The 17,693-nt window shown below is 37.8% G+C and overlaps 1 protein-coding gene across 3 annotated transcripts in view; it reads right to left on the bottom strand.

Moving 5' to 3' along the window:
* The window catches only part of rxfp1 (relaxin family peptide receptor 1), a 33,502-nt gene extending 26,050 nt beyond the window's left edge, over positions 1-7,452 (bottom strand). For all 3 annotated transcript variants that reach the window (XM_077577755.1, XM_077577756.1, XM_077577758.1), the window contains exons 1-2: positions 7,268-7,452; positions 1,967-2,107 (exon numbers count right to left, since the gene is read on the bottom strand). In XM_077577755.1, coding sequence (XP_077433881.1) covers positions 1,967-2,107; positions 7,268-7,355 — 229 coding nt within the window. In that variant the 5' untranslated portion in view covers positions 7,356-7,452. The remainder of the gene's footprint in view (positions 1-1,966; positions 2,108-7,267) is intronic.
* Positions 7,453-17,693: the final 10,241 nt, after the last annotated feature.

Below are 17,693 nucleotides of genomic sequence, written 5' to 3'. Positions count from 1 at the left end.
AATATGATTTCCAATGCCTCACTTCCCCAAACAGAGCTCGCTCCGCCTCATCACAAGCGCTCTCTCACCGGAGTATATTTGCATCAGAGTGAATTTATGAATGGGACCTCGGAAAGAACTTTGTTGATAGATTTATGACACATTATGATGAATTACGACGGGATTACGAGCAAATGCGCATGTTGGTGAACAAATAGATTGGCGATAAGGACTTGCGATAATGGCGACAATTATGAATAACTCCGAACACAAATGCGACATATTCCAACCAATTCCGAACCCCGTCGAAGTCTTTTTCGAAACGCAACTTTATACTATACTCCCACCAAATTTCATATAGCTAACTGAAACCGGTTCTGGGGCAGAATTTTTTAAAATTGTAGAGTTGATGTATTAAAAGTGTAAAAGTGAGCCTAAAATGGCTGCTTCAAACCAAAATGGCTGACTTTTAATTTTTGTCGGTCTACTCATGATAAACATTCCCAGCAAATTTCATGTCGCTAAGTCAAACTGATTTTAGGGGCTGAAAATTTCAAAAAATGTGGAGTTACTTGAGTGAGAGATCTGCTGTAATGTCACTTGTCTTCACCTCCCTTCGAAGTGTAAACACACATACAAGAAAAGAAAAAAAAAAAGCTAACTCCCACTTGGCTGTGACTTGTTGCTGTCAATGTCAACTGTAGCCTGTGTCTAACATTTTAGTGTAAATTAGAAGTTAATACTTGGTAGCCATTGATAAGAAACATCCAGAGAGAGGTTAATGTTGTTTTTGTTCTCGCTGCTACAAACACACCAACCACAGGCACATTTCTTGAAAGCCAGGTAGAATACGGGCACATATAGTGACGATCGATAGCATTTTACGTTCCCGTTACCAAGCAGCAGAAGATAATGCGCTGCTGTGACATTCTGTGCAGGACAGCCTGATTACTCTTGTGTCGGGGTAAAGACGAGAGGGTACGAATGACAGTATCGCGTACATGTCGGCTCGACGATCAATAACATTAGCCATTATACACCCCCCCCCCACCCCCCCAGAAAAAGCCGTGTGTCCAACTCCTGGGGAGAATACCAGAATGATAACGTGGAGCCTGTTGGGTGTGAAAGTGGGATCAAAAGCTTTCATTCAATTTTCATTCCCTTTCAATCAAATGCTCAAATCAATTCCACTATTGCAATTTTGCTGCAATGGGTGCTTCTCTTTTCTCATCATCAAACCACCTTCTACCTTTCTACTTAACTTTTGCACAACGGTCTACCTACTTATTACATATTTTCCTACCTACTTACAGTTGTCATTTTAATATTTCATTTTATATTTTAACTGTTTTGAATTTAGTTACAGTTGTGAAGATGTAGATATAACTATGTTAACTCAATATAGCTTGATGAGTAATGCTTTTGTCCTCTTTGTTATCTTTCGTTCTCTTTTCCCAGAAATGAGAAAGTTAATACGTTTCTTTTATTTATCTAAGAAGTCTAGTTTCTGTTCGTCAGAAATCCGTTTTTTGAAAGTTCAAGGGCGATCTAGTATACTGGGAGAATGTAATCTGATTTTGTACTTGGAGGGAGGGGGAGGCGTTTTCTAATAAAAGTCCCGTGTCTGAGAGAGACGACACACATTTGGACAGAAACATGGCTTGGTGAAATTCCTTTGTGTCATCAGAAGCTTCTGATTAAAAAAAAACCTTGCAAGGACCCTCTTCACGAGATCTCAACTCTGATTTATTTGAACACGCAAAAGATTACAAAAACAGGTAATTTAACATTACGTAACTTACTTTCCTACCAACCTACCTCATATCTATCATTTATGTCTACTCGCCTATCCAACGTGTTATGTGTAAGGAGGGTTTAAAAACTTGTTGATTACGGTTAAATCCAAGCGCAAAGAAGGAACATCATAACACACACGTGGGGGGTTGGGGGGGTGAATGAAAGAATGCTGGCTGGTTAGCTGACTCACCGCAGTTCTCCTCATCCGCTTGGTTCCCGCAGTCGTCGGCACCATTGCAGTGTAGCACTTGGGGCAGGCACATGCTCAGGTTGCCGCACGGGAAGAAGCCGAGGGGGCACGAGGTTGTCGCTTCTTCGGTCAAGTTGGCGGCTGGACGGAAAAAAAGGTTGGTTGTCAATAGGTAGGCAAGTATGTGGCTTGTTAGACAGTCTAAAATAAGCCACTCGAAAAATAACCCAAAAATTAACTGACCAACACTCAGGTCAATTTAACCCAACTTTTTGGGTTATTCGTTTACCCCCTGCCCCTACCCCCTCAAAAAAAAAAAGTTGCATTTTGACCCTATCTTAGCCTGCCTTCCTGTTACATATTTAGATATACCTAGCTAGCTAGCTAGCTAGCTACATACCTACCTAGCTAGCTAGCTAGCTACTTACATACCTAGCTAGCTAGCAGTTCTTGTAAACCTCCAGAAAAGGGGAAAATACAGACTTACATATACAGCACGGACATCAATAATAATAATAATGAAGGAAATGTTCTTTGCAAGATTAAAATGGTTTAATAAATAATATATATATATATATATATATTTAAAACCTATGCTGAGACTGATGTCTGTTATTGTGGCTGTAGTCATGCGGAACTGCAATTGATTTGATTCTCTCACTATTTGACATTTAGTTCTATACCACTGCCAGTCACAATCAGCCTCATGATATTATTCTACTACATATTGCATTTCTGTCAGGAAGAAATGCTGATAGATGAGGACAGAGGTTGGTAGATAAGAGGTTGAAGAATAGGTAGTGGGTAGTTTATGAAGCAGATAGGGGCACACGTTTCCTTGAAGATAAAAAAAGGCAACTCTTGGTGTTTCCCAGTGGGGTCCAAGCTGTAAAAGCTGCAAAAAGGAGTATAACATGGAATGGTGCGAACCAGAACATTCAGTTTGTGTGCTTTGAAAAGCCCCCCAAGAGTTTAACCTTTAAAAAAAAAAAAAACATTTTTCAAATGTTGGCTGACTGCTGAGGCAGCCTGACAGAAAAGACATTACCTGCGTGCCTCACATCCCTTTCTAGAATGTGGCCACACTTAAAGAGTCCGCAGAGTATCATCTCAAATTGGAGTGCACTCCAGTCTCAGCAAAAGTGGCGGATATTGCCCCCACACCCCCTAAAGTGGACACAATTCACACTCCGTCTGGCCATTTTATAATGAGCATCGCTTTTGGCCCTCAGAGGGAAAAACATTGCTTTTTAAGTGTGTATTGATTGTTGTGTGTATCCGTCAATATGATTGATTAACTCTACAGGCCATCTGTTATCATTGTAGGTAAAAAAAAATAAAAATAAAAAAAGTTTAAATTACCACACGCCAATACTTCCATTATGCTACGTGACCTGAGGGGACCGAATTTTTGATGACATGTCAAGTACATATCGGATTGTTCACGCATAATGTACACGTGAGATTAGAATAGATTAGATTAGATTAGAGATAGATAGATAGATAGATAGATAGATAGATAGATAGATAGATAGATAGATAGATAGATAGATAGATAGATAGATAGATAGATAGATAGATAGCAAGTTAGCTATCTAGCTAGCTAGAATTTTGTATAAATATTTCTGCCCCACAGTTCTGGAAAAAAATAACAAAAATAATACACAATTTTTTAAAACAATCAATTGAACTTTTTCTGTTGGCCTTGTTCTCTCTTCCACACACTATTTATTACAGTCCCTTTTTAATTTACATGTACTTACGATAAACCAGTCTGGAACAACATGCAAGCCAAAACAAATGAGTAATTGTGCTAATTGGACTATTGAATGAATATGAAATTAACTCAAAACAAATTAACGCCTTCACCTGCTGCACGTTGGCTGACTCAAAACAGCACGCATGCACAAATGTACCCGCACGCACACACACTCAATACAGAAAGAATGAATGGCAACATCATTACTTGTTGTCCAAGACCAAGGTGACGCTTGAGTGACAGCTTTCCTGCTGCCACCGCCCCTTTTGCACCACGTCGTTTCGTTCATATTACTGACAAAATTACACCTAAAAGTACAAAATTTCCTGAAATCTCAAAGACAGAGACTGGGAAAAAACATTGTCTCTTTTTTTTTTTCTACTCTGTTTATGCTCACTAACAAAATCATCGAGTTGACTAAACACCTCCCTACCAGTAATTTCTCTTTCCATATTTTACGGTTTCAAAGAGTTAAAAATAATCCTTAAAAAACGACAAGATTAAAAATGGCAAGTAAATTGCTGTTTTTTCTATTCCGCACCGTGTCACAAAATCATCAAGCGGTAAATCAAAGACCTCACTACCAATATCTTCTTTTTTTTTCAGCACCGCTCTGTATTTTATAAGATTAGAATCAAAACAATCCCTGTAACTTGCTGTCGTTTCTACTCTAAAGATCCTGTGACAAAATCATCAACAGATAAATTAAACACCTCGCCACCATCATTGTTATCGTCCAAACAATCTCTGAAAGTGCAAACACTGGTGCAAAAAATTTCACCCCCCCCAAAATTTTCATTGTTCTACACCCCGTGACCAAATGCTCAACAGGTCAATTAAACCCCTCACTGCCATTATCTTGTCAGTTTTCTAGCCCCCTGGGCTTCTTCTTTGTGTAAAAAAACAAACAAAACAAAAAAAAACCCTGACAGCTCAGATTGGTTCAAAATTACACTGAAAAGTACTTATTTTTCTTCTCTGTTGACACATGCTGACAAACGTTTTTTAGTAGGTAAGCTAAAGGCCTTGCAACCATTATTTTCTCAGCTTTTCACTAGCCTCTTCCTGTATGCCACTGCTGAAAAGAGTCTAAGACCAGCCAATGACAAACTCATCAACAAGCTCACCAACACCTCACTATCATCTTCATCTCCGCCCCCCCCCCCCCCCCTCAACTTCACGCTTTCTTTCAGGCTTAAAGCAGCCTTGACAGCGGCAGCCAAATTGCACTAAAGCGCTAGTAGATGAGAACGGATGAAATCTTTACGGCGTCCAGCTGCTTGTAACATCTCGGCAGTATTACGACTTCAGAGATGCATCTCCCGTCTTTTTTTCCGGCCGTATAGATCACAGATGACAGCGTCTTTGTCTCTGTGAAAGTGCCAGCGAAGTGGACCCGTTAGCATGGGCGGGCAACGGGGGTCCGTGCCCTGCCTAGCTGTTTAAACAGACCTCGCCAACTATCTACTCTTCTTGCGCAATACTTTGATAATAATGGCAAAACAGCTTATTCACAGATGTAGATTTATTAAATGTCGACCTTTATTTTAGATTTATTGTAAGGACATGGAAGGGTTTTTGGAAGGACATTGAGAAGGGTTTATACGACGCAAGCCTTGTCGGTATTTAACTCATTCACTGCCATTGACGGCTATAGATGTCAAAAATCCATTTGAACCATTTCTATTAGTTTAACATTTTTTTCCACTTTTGTTAACAAGAGTATGAAAACCTAGATTTTTTTCATTGTACATTTAGAACAAATATAAAATTTGGGATTAATCGTGCGTTAACTAGTGAAGTCATTCGACTACAGAAATCTGTCACAGTTGATATTCTGAAATCAGAGGATTTGGACAGTTTTACATTTAAAATGATTACTTGATTTTATATATATATATATATATATATATAGAGAGAGAGAGAGAGAGACAGAGACAGAGAGAGAGAGAGAGAGAGAGAGAGAGAAAGAGAGAGAGAAATAAATAAATAAATTAATAATATAATAATAATAAATATAATAAAATAAAATGACAAATTTTATATCTGTTCTAAATGTATTAATAATTTTTTTTCTAGGTTTTCATACTCTTGTTGAAAGTGGAAAAAAAGTTAAACTAATAGAAATAGTTAAAAATGGATTTTTGACATCTATAGCCGTCAATTGCAGTGAATGAGTTAATAATTTAAAAAAAAATACTGTCTGATTAGACCTTTTTTTTTTGTTTGTTTGTTTTGTGTGTTTTCTCCTTCTTGTGTCTTGTTTGACAGCACCCTTCTGGTTTGTGTGCTCAGTCTATTCTATTCTTCCCATCAGTCACGTAAACTTGCGCCACTGCGCCTTCTGTTTCAAGTAAACCACATACCTCCTTTTCAAGTTTGGCTTTGATTGACAGCTAAAGCTAGCCAATGATGATCAGGATCGTGGGTGGAGGCGCGGGGGATCCGGGGAGACGCGCGCTCTTGACGCGCATCAGACAAATCCACTTCCGGGTTTACGAGCAGTGCGCCACTGTTGTTTTGTCAAAATGAAACTCCTCAATTCACTTCAGCTGGCACCAAAAGGCTTCCAGGTGGTGTCAAAGAGCTGCTTTTGTCATAATGGACCGCAGAGCCTCGGCACCAATTAGCCATAAGATGGCAATATAAATGACGCTCCTCGATTCTAGTTCCTTGGCTCTCAGATGAGATGAGATGGCGGCAAAGTACTACTTTTGCTTTAGCATGAGCACAAAAAGTATATATTCAGGTATGAATTGAGCGTCAGTCTTCAAATTGAAGCATTTCCTTAACCATTACATGCCTTACTTGTTGCTAATTGAGTAAAATTGAAAGTGAGGCACATTCAAAACCAATCAACGTCTCAAGGGAGATATTTCCTCCATGTTTATCTCAGTGGTGGTGGTCGTCATGAGAAGCATGTGGTTCGTGCTATTAAAAAAAAAAAATCTTTAGAGATTTTAAATGGGATTAGAAAGACATTATTGTCAGAACCATTAAACATCTTTACATAGTGGGTATTTAAAACCAGTAGAGGATTTTGTGGCATCTCCGTGAACAAGTTAATTGGTAGCTCATGTGAAATATCAGCGCAGGATGTTGAAAATCAATCGGAAGTCTGAAGCGGCATTAATAGGCAGGATTTAATTGGCAGTATTGAAATAAAAAGATTTCTAGAAGGGAACTCATTCAGTCGTATCCTGTGTGCTGCCTCCAAGTCATTTTGATGCAGGCAAAAACATGTTAGAGGTCTGAGTGGTATTACGACGACAGTGTAGATAAAACCAATGGAGGTCTATGTGGCACCTTCTAGTCATTTTATTAGTGGACGTCAACATCAATAGAGGAACATAAACTTAATAAGGTTTAAAAAAATAAAATAAAAAAAATCATTCCTTACTTGAAAAGCAATAGATGTATAATATATGACACTAGTAAGTCCATACAGCAACAGAATTATTATTTTTTTTTAAATAAAAAAATAAGTCCATACAGCAACACGAGCGAGGTATCAAATAAAACAAGTGAAAAGTTGAACTGACCTGACACAGCATAAGCCACCACGAGGAGCATGTAGACTTGTGCCACACCACGTGAACATCCTGCGGGGAAAACGATCATCACCATCATCACCGTCGTCGTAGTCCTTCACACAAAAAAATAAAAAATAAATAAAAAGTGCACAGCGAGCAAGTCGGCGTGGGGAAACAACACGGCCGCCGGCACAGCGACCTGCAGCAGCTGATGATGATGCGCGCGCTGGAAAGAGGCTGACAGGGAGCCATGACGCACGCAAGGAGGCGTGAAGCAGGTCGGGCGTAGGGACTTTTTGGAGGAGGGGCATGCAAAAAAAAAAAAAAAAGGCTCTCAATGCTGTTGTTTTGAATGCTGCTCACTGTGAATGTGGTAAATTTGTGGAAAATGAAAAATAAACACCTCTCTCCAATAGATGCCTTCCTTTTATTCAGGAAAATAACAGATAACTGCAATTATCTCAGCTCAGATGCCTCACACATGATGAGTTCACAGAGTTCAGAGAAAAACAAACACCCCCCTCAAATAGGTGTCTCCTTTTCCTCTCTATCAAGAACAAAAAAACTAGTAATAACTACAGTGATCTCAGTTAATGGTATGTCAAACATGGACATACTTTTAACAAAACTACTGATTTTGAAAAAATAAATGCCTCACTTAAAGTGACAACACCAGGAAAAAACAGTTTGTAATTGAGCTGAAAATGAAAAAGATGCTCTGAATTTAATGATCAGAGTTCATGGATTATATTATTTATGTATGTCAGTTAGTCAAAAAAATAAAAAATAAATGCCTCTTTTTTCCTCAGACAGTAAAATAATAATGGAATCTCTCTTACACAACTTTTTATAGTGAGTGACATTGTCAACAGTATGACAAGGTTCACAGATACAGATTTTTTTTTATCACTATTAGGAAATTAAGAGGTAGGTTTAATTTTCACCCAAAATTTATGAGAAAAGTAAAAGACTCCCTTAAATACTGTACAAACCTCCCACCAAACAATCTAAAACAGTCTCTCAGAAAAACATTTGTGTACATTTCTGTGTGTGCTGAATAGTTTTCAAGAGCTTTAGCATCAAAACAGCCCAGATACACTTTTTCAAAATCATTTAGTCATCCACTTAAGGAAAATAAATGCCACCCTCAAATAAATGCCTTCCTCTGCCAAATCAGGGAAATAACCGAAATGATGGTAATATCGCAACTTTCGAGCTGTGACATTATCATGAGTATTTGGAAGTAGGTTACAATTTCCCTCCCCAGTTAGTCATCCACTGAATATTAAAGACCTCTCTTAAATAGACACCTCCATTTTCCTAATCAGGAAAATAAATGTGTAACAATTCATTTTGCAAATAATTTTCTATATACTTTATCTCATTACTATGAATGCTGATAAGGAGCGACGTTACATTTCCCCCTTAAATTTGTGAGAAAAATAAATGCCTCCTTCAATAATTATAAAAACCTACCAAAGCACTTAAAACAAATCTGCAGCATCATTTTTGCATGTTGTAAACAAGTTTCAATAGCTTTGACATCAAAAGAGCTACGCAAAAAAAAAAAAAATCCAAAACCATTCAATCCCACTGAAGGAAAATAAAGACCTCCTTCAAATAAACACCTCTCCGTTCACCATTCAGGAAATATGAATAGATAGTAATAATGCATGTTGGAAATGACTTGCTAGAGTTGTAAAATTAGGAGTATTAGGCGCAAGGTTCAAATGTTCACCCTTAATGAGAAAAATAAACACCTCCAACCACTTAAAGCAGTTTCATGGAAAGGTATGAAATGCGGTTTGTGACTTTGACACTCGCTTCTCCTGCAACTGCATGATGACAAGTACTTTCCATGTTTGTCATTTTATATAGTCACCACAAAATATTTAGTCACGGATATTTGTTGCCGGCCCGGGGCGACGTTTCATTTAAGTCGGGTGGGACGAGCCGAGCCTCGTACCCGTGTTAGCTTTTCAATTAGCTTTTATCCTCTGCCCATGTCTGAACAAAGCTGACGCTTTGAGGGAAGTCTAAATCTGATCGCCTTTTTTTTTTTTTTTTTTTGTTACCCCCAGTTCGGAGATAAGACGTCACGCGGTTAATGTCAAAGACGTTTCACAGTCTGTCACTGCAAATAGGAAGAGCCAACTGGATAAGTTTGACAGCCAACAACTGGAGTCTTATTTTCATAATCCACCGGCATGCTGGAGACGAGACTGGAAAAATCTCTTGCAGTCAGCAGTTGTTATTTATGAGTATTATTTGTTATCGCACCATATTAGAGCACAGAATAGATCTGCAGGGCTCTTTTCCCACGCAGGAACAGGAACAATGCAGCTGACCTTGGAATTTGCTGAATGAGGCTTCAAAACACCAAGCAAATTCATTCATCACTGGTTTTCTCGTATTAAACCACTTTTCAAAAAAAAAACACAATCTTGAGTTCTCGGTTCTTAGCAACTAGACCTTTTCTTAGCTCTTAGCTTCTAATTGAGACTTTTTTATGTGCCCTGTTATGGTAAACAGCTACCCAATTTTCTTGAATTAACAGCATCCGTCGTTAAGAACTTTTCGTTCAAAGTGCCACCTCTTTTCAGACTTTTCGTCGTTAAGAAAAAAAAAAAAAAAAAAAAGAGAGCAATGATGATGACGTGTCAAATCGGCAAAATTACCGAATGAACAAAACTGAGCTCTCCAAAAAAAAAAAAAAAAAAACTTTTCATGCATCCTCAGAAGCCAATTTGCCGGAATTTGTCGGAAAATTGCTACTTCTAAATCTAAATGACCGACTTCCAGATCAGTTTCTGGCGTTGATCTTTTTTTGTAAGTCTTCTTACCTTAGACATGTGGTGAAACAGGCCAATTTATTTTCCCTACTTTCAATGGCACGCTACAGAGTGAGTTTTATTCTTCTACTAGGTGATTTAATAAATATGTTACGTGGGGGGGGGGGGGGAGTACAGCAGAATTGAGCGCGGTATGAAATTTGCATGCTTCTTATGCAAATGTTTACTCGCGGGCCGATAATGATATTTGAATGTAAATAGGAAATCCTCAGAATTAACAAAGACGCGTGTCAAGTACCCCTGCTGTGCTATTGAAGTCATTTGGCAATCAACAAAGCAACACGGCTTATTACATTGGAAAGTGTCAAGTGATTATGGAGTCATTGGAGTTTTGAGATTGCGCATCACATTGCAATGACTTGTAATCAAGACGCAAGCGTGTCTGCTGTTGCCATGGCCACGGCAGATCGCCTACTTTGGCGGCCCTTTTGTAATCTAACGGTATGTGATAAAAGGTGTGGAGAGGAGAGGACAGGATGGAAAAATGGAACATTGGAATTAACGTGGCAAAAACCTTTCCACAGCAAAACACTTTTAAGGGATAAAAGCTACTTGATTAAATTATACTCCGCATTGAAACTTGAAGTCGAGTAAGGGCGAATCCTGTTTTTAGCAGTCTTGTTTTCCAGTCAGCCAATTTACAGAAAATTTTCGACTCTCCCGTCTTTCAAACTTAGCTCCCCGCTCGTACGGAGTCCTTCAGATTTTGGTCCTCGAGCCAATTATGTTTCCATTGCACGTTTCATCTGGGTTTGTTTCCTCAGACGCTTCCATCCATCCCTTTTTAAATAAACCAAAATGGCCGACTTCCTGTTCAGTTCCGAGCGTTGATTTTTGAGACGCCCGCAGAAAAGCTGCTGCAATCACAACTGGGCGTGTACCAATGTGTAGCGCACGTCTTCACTGTGCACACCTAATTGAAGTGCCCTTTCAATCTGAGACACGTCCTTTCAAAATAAGAGAGAGTGATTGGACAAGGATTGCAGCAAATTAATAAAATATTATTTTCAAGGGCTGGGGGAATACTGATGAGGATGGAGGGGGCACGGATATGCGGGATAAATATTTCTGTGTGAACCCAAAGACTCATGTGAACTTTCATCCAACACACGGAACCCGTGCTAGGGGAAAACAGTGGTATGAAAGGCTGACACCAGATTCAGTTACAGTTCTGTCAGTCAAGGAGCAACTCAATTTATATTGAATGAGGCTTTTTATAAAGGGGAAGTCGGATCTTAGAAACCGCGGTACGTACTGGGAATATTTCTGTAATTTCATTTCCGCTGCTCCTGGGAATGTGATATGAACCACAAAAGTGAAAGCATCACAAGTTCATTTCCCTTTGCAATTTTTATTCCTCAATAGAATCCTTGGATTTATTCCTTATTTAATTATCATCAAATGAAGAACAGTTGTGGAATTCAGAGGAGGATAAAGTCAAAGTCAAACCCGGATAAAGTTACTTTTCATCACATGGCAAACACCAATCACAAACAATTACACCAAACACACCCAAAATAAAAAAAAACAACCCCTACAAAACCGAAATATGATATTAACAATATCAGTAAAAAAGAACTCCATGGATTAATTCAAATCTGAAGCACAAATTTGTTGCTAAAAATAACTAAAATTCAACGCAATCCTCCTCATGCCTGTGAGTATTCTATCGTCCATATATTGCTTGTGTTCAAATATCTGTTGCTTAAAGGGTGCTAACATCATGACAACGATGCTAATCGTTAGCTTGTCGCTGGAGTTTTGCATCGATCGTTAACATTAAGTTGAATGGCTTAAACAAAAGCAAATCTGTTTTTTTTTGTTTTTTTAAGACACAATGTGTTTGTTTTATTTTGTAGCCTGACAGTAAATATCAAACTGCAATGACACGAAACAGTTTGAAGCTGGATGTAGCAGAGCAGCTACCAGAACATAAACGAGCGGCCTCCATGTTTTGAAGTGCAACACTCACTGTTAGCGACAGTGAAAGATGCAAGAGGTTCCGTCATTTTGGGGTCTTGTCGGAAGGATATCAACAATTTTGTCCTAGTTTTTAGTACTTTATCAAATCCTTGTGTGCTTGCATTGGGTATTTTTTTTTTTCTGGGTAGCCTCAGTTTGTCGGTTGATAAAACACCCAGAGGCAGAGGCGGGGGCGGGGAGAAAGCGGATTTATCGGGAAAGCTGCAATAGCTTCCTCTTGAATTAAGACTTTTGCCAAATCTCCTCGCTGATCTTGGCAAAGCAGATTGCATTTTGTTTATTTTTAACCTCACTCCTGTTTTACAATGCAAATTCGTCCTCGTGCTGTTGTTTGTTTACAGGCTGGGTGGTGGTGGTGGGGGTGGGGGGTGGGGGGTTGACAAACTCCTACACAATACTTGTAGGCAGGAAAAACAAACTCATTTTGAGATTTGGAAGATTTTTTCCGTCTACGCACTAGATAATGTCCTTAGTTCATATACTGTAATATGTTTTTAGTTTATAGTTGTGCTATGGTATGTCTTTTTTGGGGGGATTAATTAATAAAAATAAAAAAAATATTTTTCATATTAAATATTTAATAATATAAAATTTTAAAATTTTAAAAAAAAATTTTATATATATATATATATATCTATATATATATATATATATATATATATTGTTAGATATTATATACAATTAAATTAAAATTTTGATTTGTGCTGATTTTATTTGAATGTAAAAAAATACTCCCAAGGACAGTTATTAAATGTTTTTTTTTTTGTACATACTATATTTATTCCGTCATTTTATTTGTATTTATTAATTTTTTTATATATAATATTAAAGGATATATATGATTTAATATATCATTTGTCTATTAATTGTTTTTAGCATCTATTCCCCCCGAAAAGTTGTTTGAACTTTATTTTTTGGGGGTATGATTTACTTACTGAAATAAATTAGATAGATTGATAGATCTCTCATTATTTGTTTGTTTTCAATAGTAATAGTAGCAATCAAGCATATAGCTTTGTAATGGTTAAAAAACAAACAAACAAACATACTAGTGTTGATTTGAGTTGCAGCTGGATGACAGATGACGACGACGGCTTCAGTGGACTTGCGAAACTTTCCAAAGGTTTCATGCGTCAATCAAACTTCAGCTTGGCAAACAACATCTTAGACACAAGCCATTTGGATGTGATGTATTGCACCCGGAAAAAACTAATTTTCTGAAACTCATTTTAAAAGTTGACTTTTAGCAAGATGATTACTTTACTTTTCTTTTTTTTTTTTTATGTGATGTTGGTATTCTCCAGTCTTTTGTGTTAGTAATTCCAACTGCAAAGGCTTTGTTTTTGTGTAATTTTTGAATTCTAATTTATTATACACACTGGGAAATTCCTCTTATACTTTGTTATAAATTTGGATATGACGTTTTTATTTGTATGAAATTGAGATTTAGTGCATTGGCAAAAAGGATAATTGAAACAGATGCTATTCGTTAGCCTGTTAGCATAATGCTTACATGTTTGGAGGCAAAGTTATGTGGTTATTGTAACTTGTAATTCTCAGTAAACGTCAACTGGGAGTGCTGATAAACAGCTCAAAACCTTTTTTTTTTTGTAGACTAGTTCACTTCAAGTCAATTGAGTTCACATTGTTAAGTGGTTCGGTCCTTTCTTATTGATTATGCTACTCATTAAATCACCAAGTGGCGAGTGAAAATAAAATTTTGACAAGCCGGTCTTTAAGGGTGTAGCACTCAATAAAATAAATAAATAAATAAATTTAAAAAAAAAAAAGCTTTTTATCGGACCTGATATTTGAAGCACTTGGCGTCGATTTTCCCATCACAATTGGTACTCCGGGCTAGCTACATCTCTGCGTAAAATAACGTGAATGTGTGCTCATGTACGCTGAAGAGGAATAAAAGAATTTTGTCCTCTTTGCGTGTTCCAAAAATGAAGATGGATTTAATGTAAGAAAAATACACCTTTGCAAAAATGATTTTTAATCAATCAGAGATCTCTGGACAGATAACAGCCTCTATCATCACTTAAACATCGTGGGATTCAGAGCGTCAAATGTGGCTCTTCCGCGTGCACGACGGTTTCTTATAGTTAAAAAGACCTCCTCTCTTTCATTTGTAGACAAAACATACTCTCTGGTACTTTTCCGTGAGCGATGGCGAAAACAGAGTCAGGTGTGGGTGTTCAAAACAGATTCTGTTCTCAAGGACCAAATGTGTTTTCGCACAAAGCGCTGAGAAGGAAGTTTTTTAGACTAAATAGTATGGCCCAGTTTAGGTCAGATTATACCGAAATCAACACCATCTGCTCTGCACAGGACACAAAACATTTCGACAAGGTTAATATAAAGAATTAAAATGTTAATAATGTGTAACAATGGTAAAAGTATTAAAAATGTTACAATATCTATCAACGCCCCCTTCAGTTTGGCAGAATACTGCCGGCCTCAACTTGCACTTTTTGCGATCCACAAGACTCAATTCCGGTAGTCTAATAGCACAGTTTCCTGAGCCATGTTTTTTTTAAAAAAAAAAAAAAACAGTAATAATAACTGTTTTTGCAAAGTACGTTGGTATTTCTCATTGATTTGAGAACAGTACATTAAAAATGACTTGGGGAATTATGCTTCTAGTCTAAGAGGTTCCATACAAATGTAATACATCAGCCCGACTGGAAAATTTAAGTGCCTATAAAAAAGTGGCTGAAAACATTATTTTGGTGATGTGAAAAGGGACAGAAAGAGGCACTTTGCAATTACAAGCCTGCTCAAACCCAGGTAGTGCGTAATTGTCTGAGGTGAAGCTTGGCTGCTCACTGCATGTTTTTTTTTTTAATAGGAATTACACGGATTCAACCGTTCTGACTATGGAACCGACGACGTGGTTGGATGAGATAAAGAATAATCTTTGTTTTTCAAAAAACAAAAGGTTTTCCCTCCCAGGATCAGCTTTTTTTTTTTTTTTTTTGACGCGTATCACATCTCTAATGAAGGCTGAAACTGTCAGCAAGACAAGAGAATTCTCGACTTCACTGTCAAATCTTTTTGTCTGGAAAAACTAACTTCGAACGTATGGTAGAAAACATTTGACGATAACATGATGCCTGAGTGTCCTTGATAAACACGACGACTAACACAAAGCGGCAGGCGAGCCCTGCTGAGATCAGCTTGCTTAGCCGCTTAGCTGACACTCAAAATAAAAACATGTTAGGAGCTTTTTGTTCCTCACATCAACTGGAGAGCACTCAACAAATGGTTTTGGTCAAATTGGAATTTCAAGTGTTTGAGTGGAGATGTTTACTAATCTGCGTTGGGCCTGCCGATGACTCATCCAAGTGCCACCTCCGGCACAGCAGGATGCGCGTTCATAGCTTGTATTAACGTGGAATTATGCAATTTTAAATTTCCTCGCTTATTAACGTAAGTGTCAGCAATGCCGGCAGTAACACGGACGGAGTCAACGGTTTATTGTGCGGATGCTGATAAAGCATTTGCGATTGTTACGAAATGTATTGAAAACATGCTATGAAGTGGGGAGGAATGGACACTTGTACTGCGAAAAAGGAAGGGGGGGTAGGAAAAGTCAACACACCCCTGTTCAAATGCCACGTCTTTGTGATACATTAAGAGAGCAAGATTGGTTTTTGCACCTTTGAGACAATCTATGCAGCGCAATTAAAAAGCAACCCTGCAATAATGGGGTTGCAAAAGTGTGCACACCCTCTTTTAATGGGATGTGGCTGTGTTCAAAACTAAGCAATCACATTCAAACTGATTTTAAATAGGATTACCCAAGTTTTTTTTTTTTTGCACCTTTGTGACAATCTGTGCGGCTCAAGTGAAAAAAAAAAACCTGCAATAATGTGACTGCAAAAGTGTGCACACCCTCTTATAATGGGAGGTGGCTGTGTTCAAAACTAAGCAATCACATTCAAACTGATTTTAAATAGGATTACCCAAGATTTTTTTTTTTGCACCTTTGACAATCTGTGCAGCTCAAGTGGAAAAAAAACCCTGCAATATTGTGGCTGCAAAAGTGTGCACACCCTCTTATAATGGGAGGTGGCTGTGTTCAAAACTAAGCAATCACATTCAAACTGATTTTAAATAGGATTACCCAAGTTTTTTTTTTTTGCACCTTTGTGACAATCTGTGCGGCTCAAGTGAAAAAAAAAAACCTGCAATAATGTGACTGCAAAAGTGTGCACACCCTCTTATAATGGGAGGTGGCTGTGTTCAAAACTAAGCAATCACATTCAAACTGATTTTAAATAGGATTACCCAAGATTTTTTTTTTTGCACCTTTGACAATCTGTGCAGCTCAAGTGGAAAAAAAAACCTGCAATATTGTGGCTGCAAAAGTGTGCACACCCTCTTATAATGGGAGGTGGCTGTGTTCAAAACTAAGCAATCACATTCAAACTGATTTTAAATAGGATTACCCAAGATATTTTTTTTTTGCACCTTTGTGACAATCTGTGCAGCTCAAGTGAAAAAAAAAAACTCTGCAATAATGTGGCTGCAAAAGTGTGCACACCCTCTTATAATGGGATGTGGCTGTGTTCAAAACTAAGCAATCACATTCAAACTGATTTTAAATAGGATTACCCAAGATATATATATTTTTTGCACCTTTGTGACAATCTGTGCAGCTCAAGTGAAAAAAAAAAACCCTGCAATAATGTGGCTGCAAAAGTGGGCACACCCTCTTATAATGGGATGTGGCTGTGTTCAAAACTAAGCAATCACATTCAAACTGATTTTAAATAGGATTACCCAAGATTTTTTTTTTTTGCACCTTTGTGACAATCTGTGCAGCTCAAGTGAAAAAAAAAAAAAACCTGCAATAATGTGCGCGAAAGTGGGCAAACCCTTACAATGGGAGGTGGCTGTTTTCAAAACTAAGCAATCAAATACAAACTGATTTCAAATAGGATTGCACAAGAATGTTTTGGCACCTTTTTGACATAATCTGTGCAGATCAATTGAAAAAAAAATGCAATGTGGCTGCAAAAGTGTGCACACCCTCTAATAATGGGATGTGTTCAAAACTAAGCAATAACCCCAACACCCTAAATTAAGTTCAGATGTTCCACTATTACATACTGTATATGATTACACGTTTACAAAAAAATAAAGACACATAAGAATAGCATTTTTCTTTAAGATTGCATGAAATGGCAATTTTTTATTCTAATTTCTAGTTCCTGATCATAAAATGACCACAAAAGTACCATTGTGAATACCAGTACCTTAAAATAAGGCTGGTATTGGTAGCCGCCCTCTAACCCTGATTCAAAAATGTTCACAACTGGTCTCATTTGAGCAAATTGCCTCGTAAGAGTTTGTTAAAGTACCGACCTCTAGAATTCACCCAAAATGACTGACGACATCAAACGTTCAATTTCAGGCACGAGTCCTGTGTCTTAACATGTTCTGCCACTTCCATGTGGATCGCTCAGTTTACAAGCATCCTCAAAATGATCCAACAAACAAAAATCACATTGTACGTATGCCTCAAATTTATGACATTGGTGTCGAGGCCAGATCCTTCCCCAACAACTTCAGTTCCCCAACATGTTGCC

Source organism: Vanacampus margaritifer, chromosome 10, assembly GCF_051991255.1.
Source record: "Vanacampus margaritifer isolate UIUO_Vmar chromosome 10, RoL_Vmar_1.0, whole genome shotgun sequence".
NCBI classification, from domain to species: Eukaryota; Metazoa; Chordata; class Actinopteri; order Syngnathiformes; family Syngnathidae; genus Vanacampus; species Vanacampus margaritifer.
Note: the sequence above shows the minus strand (reverse complement) of the source record. Positions and strands in the feature narration are given on the sequence as shown.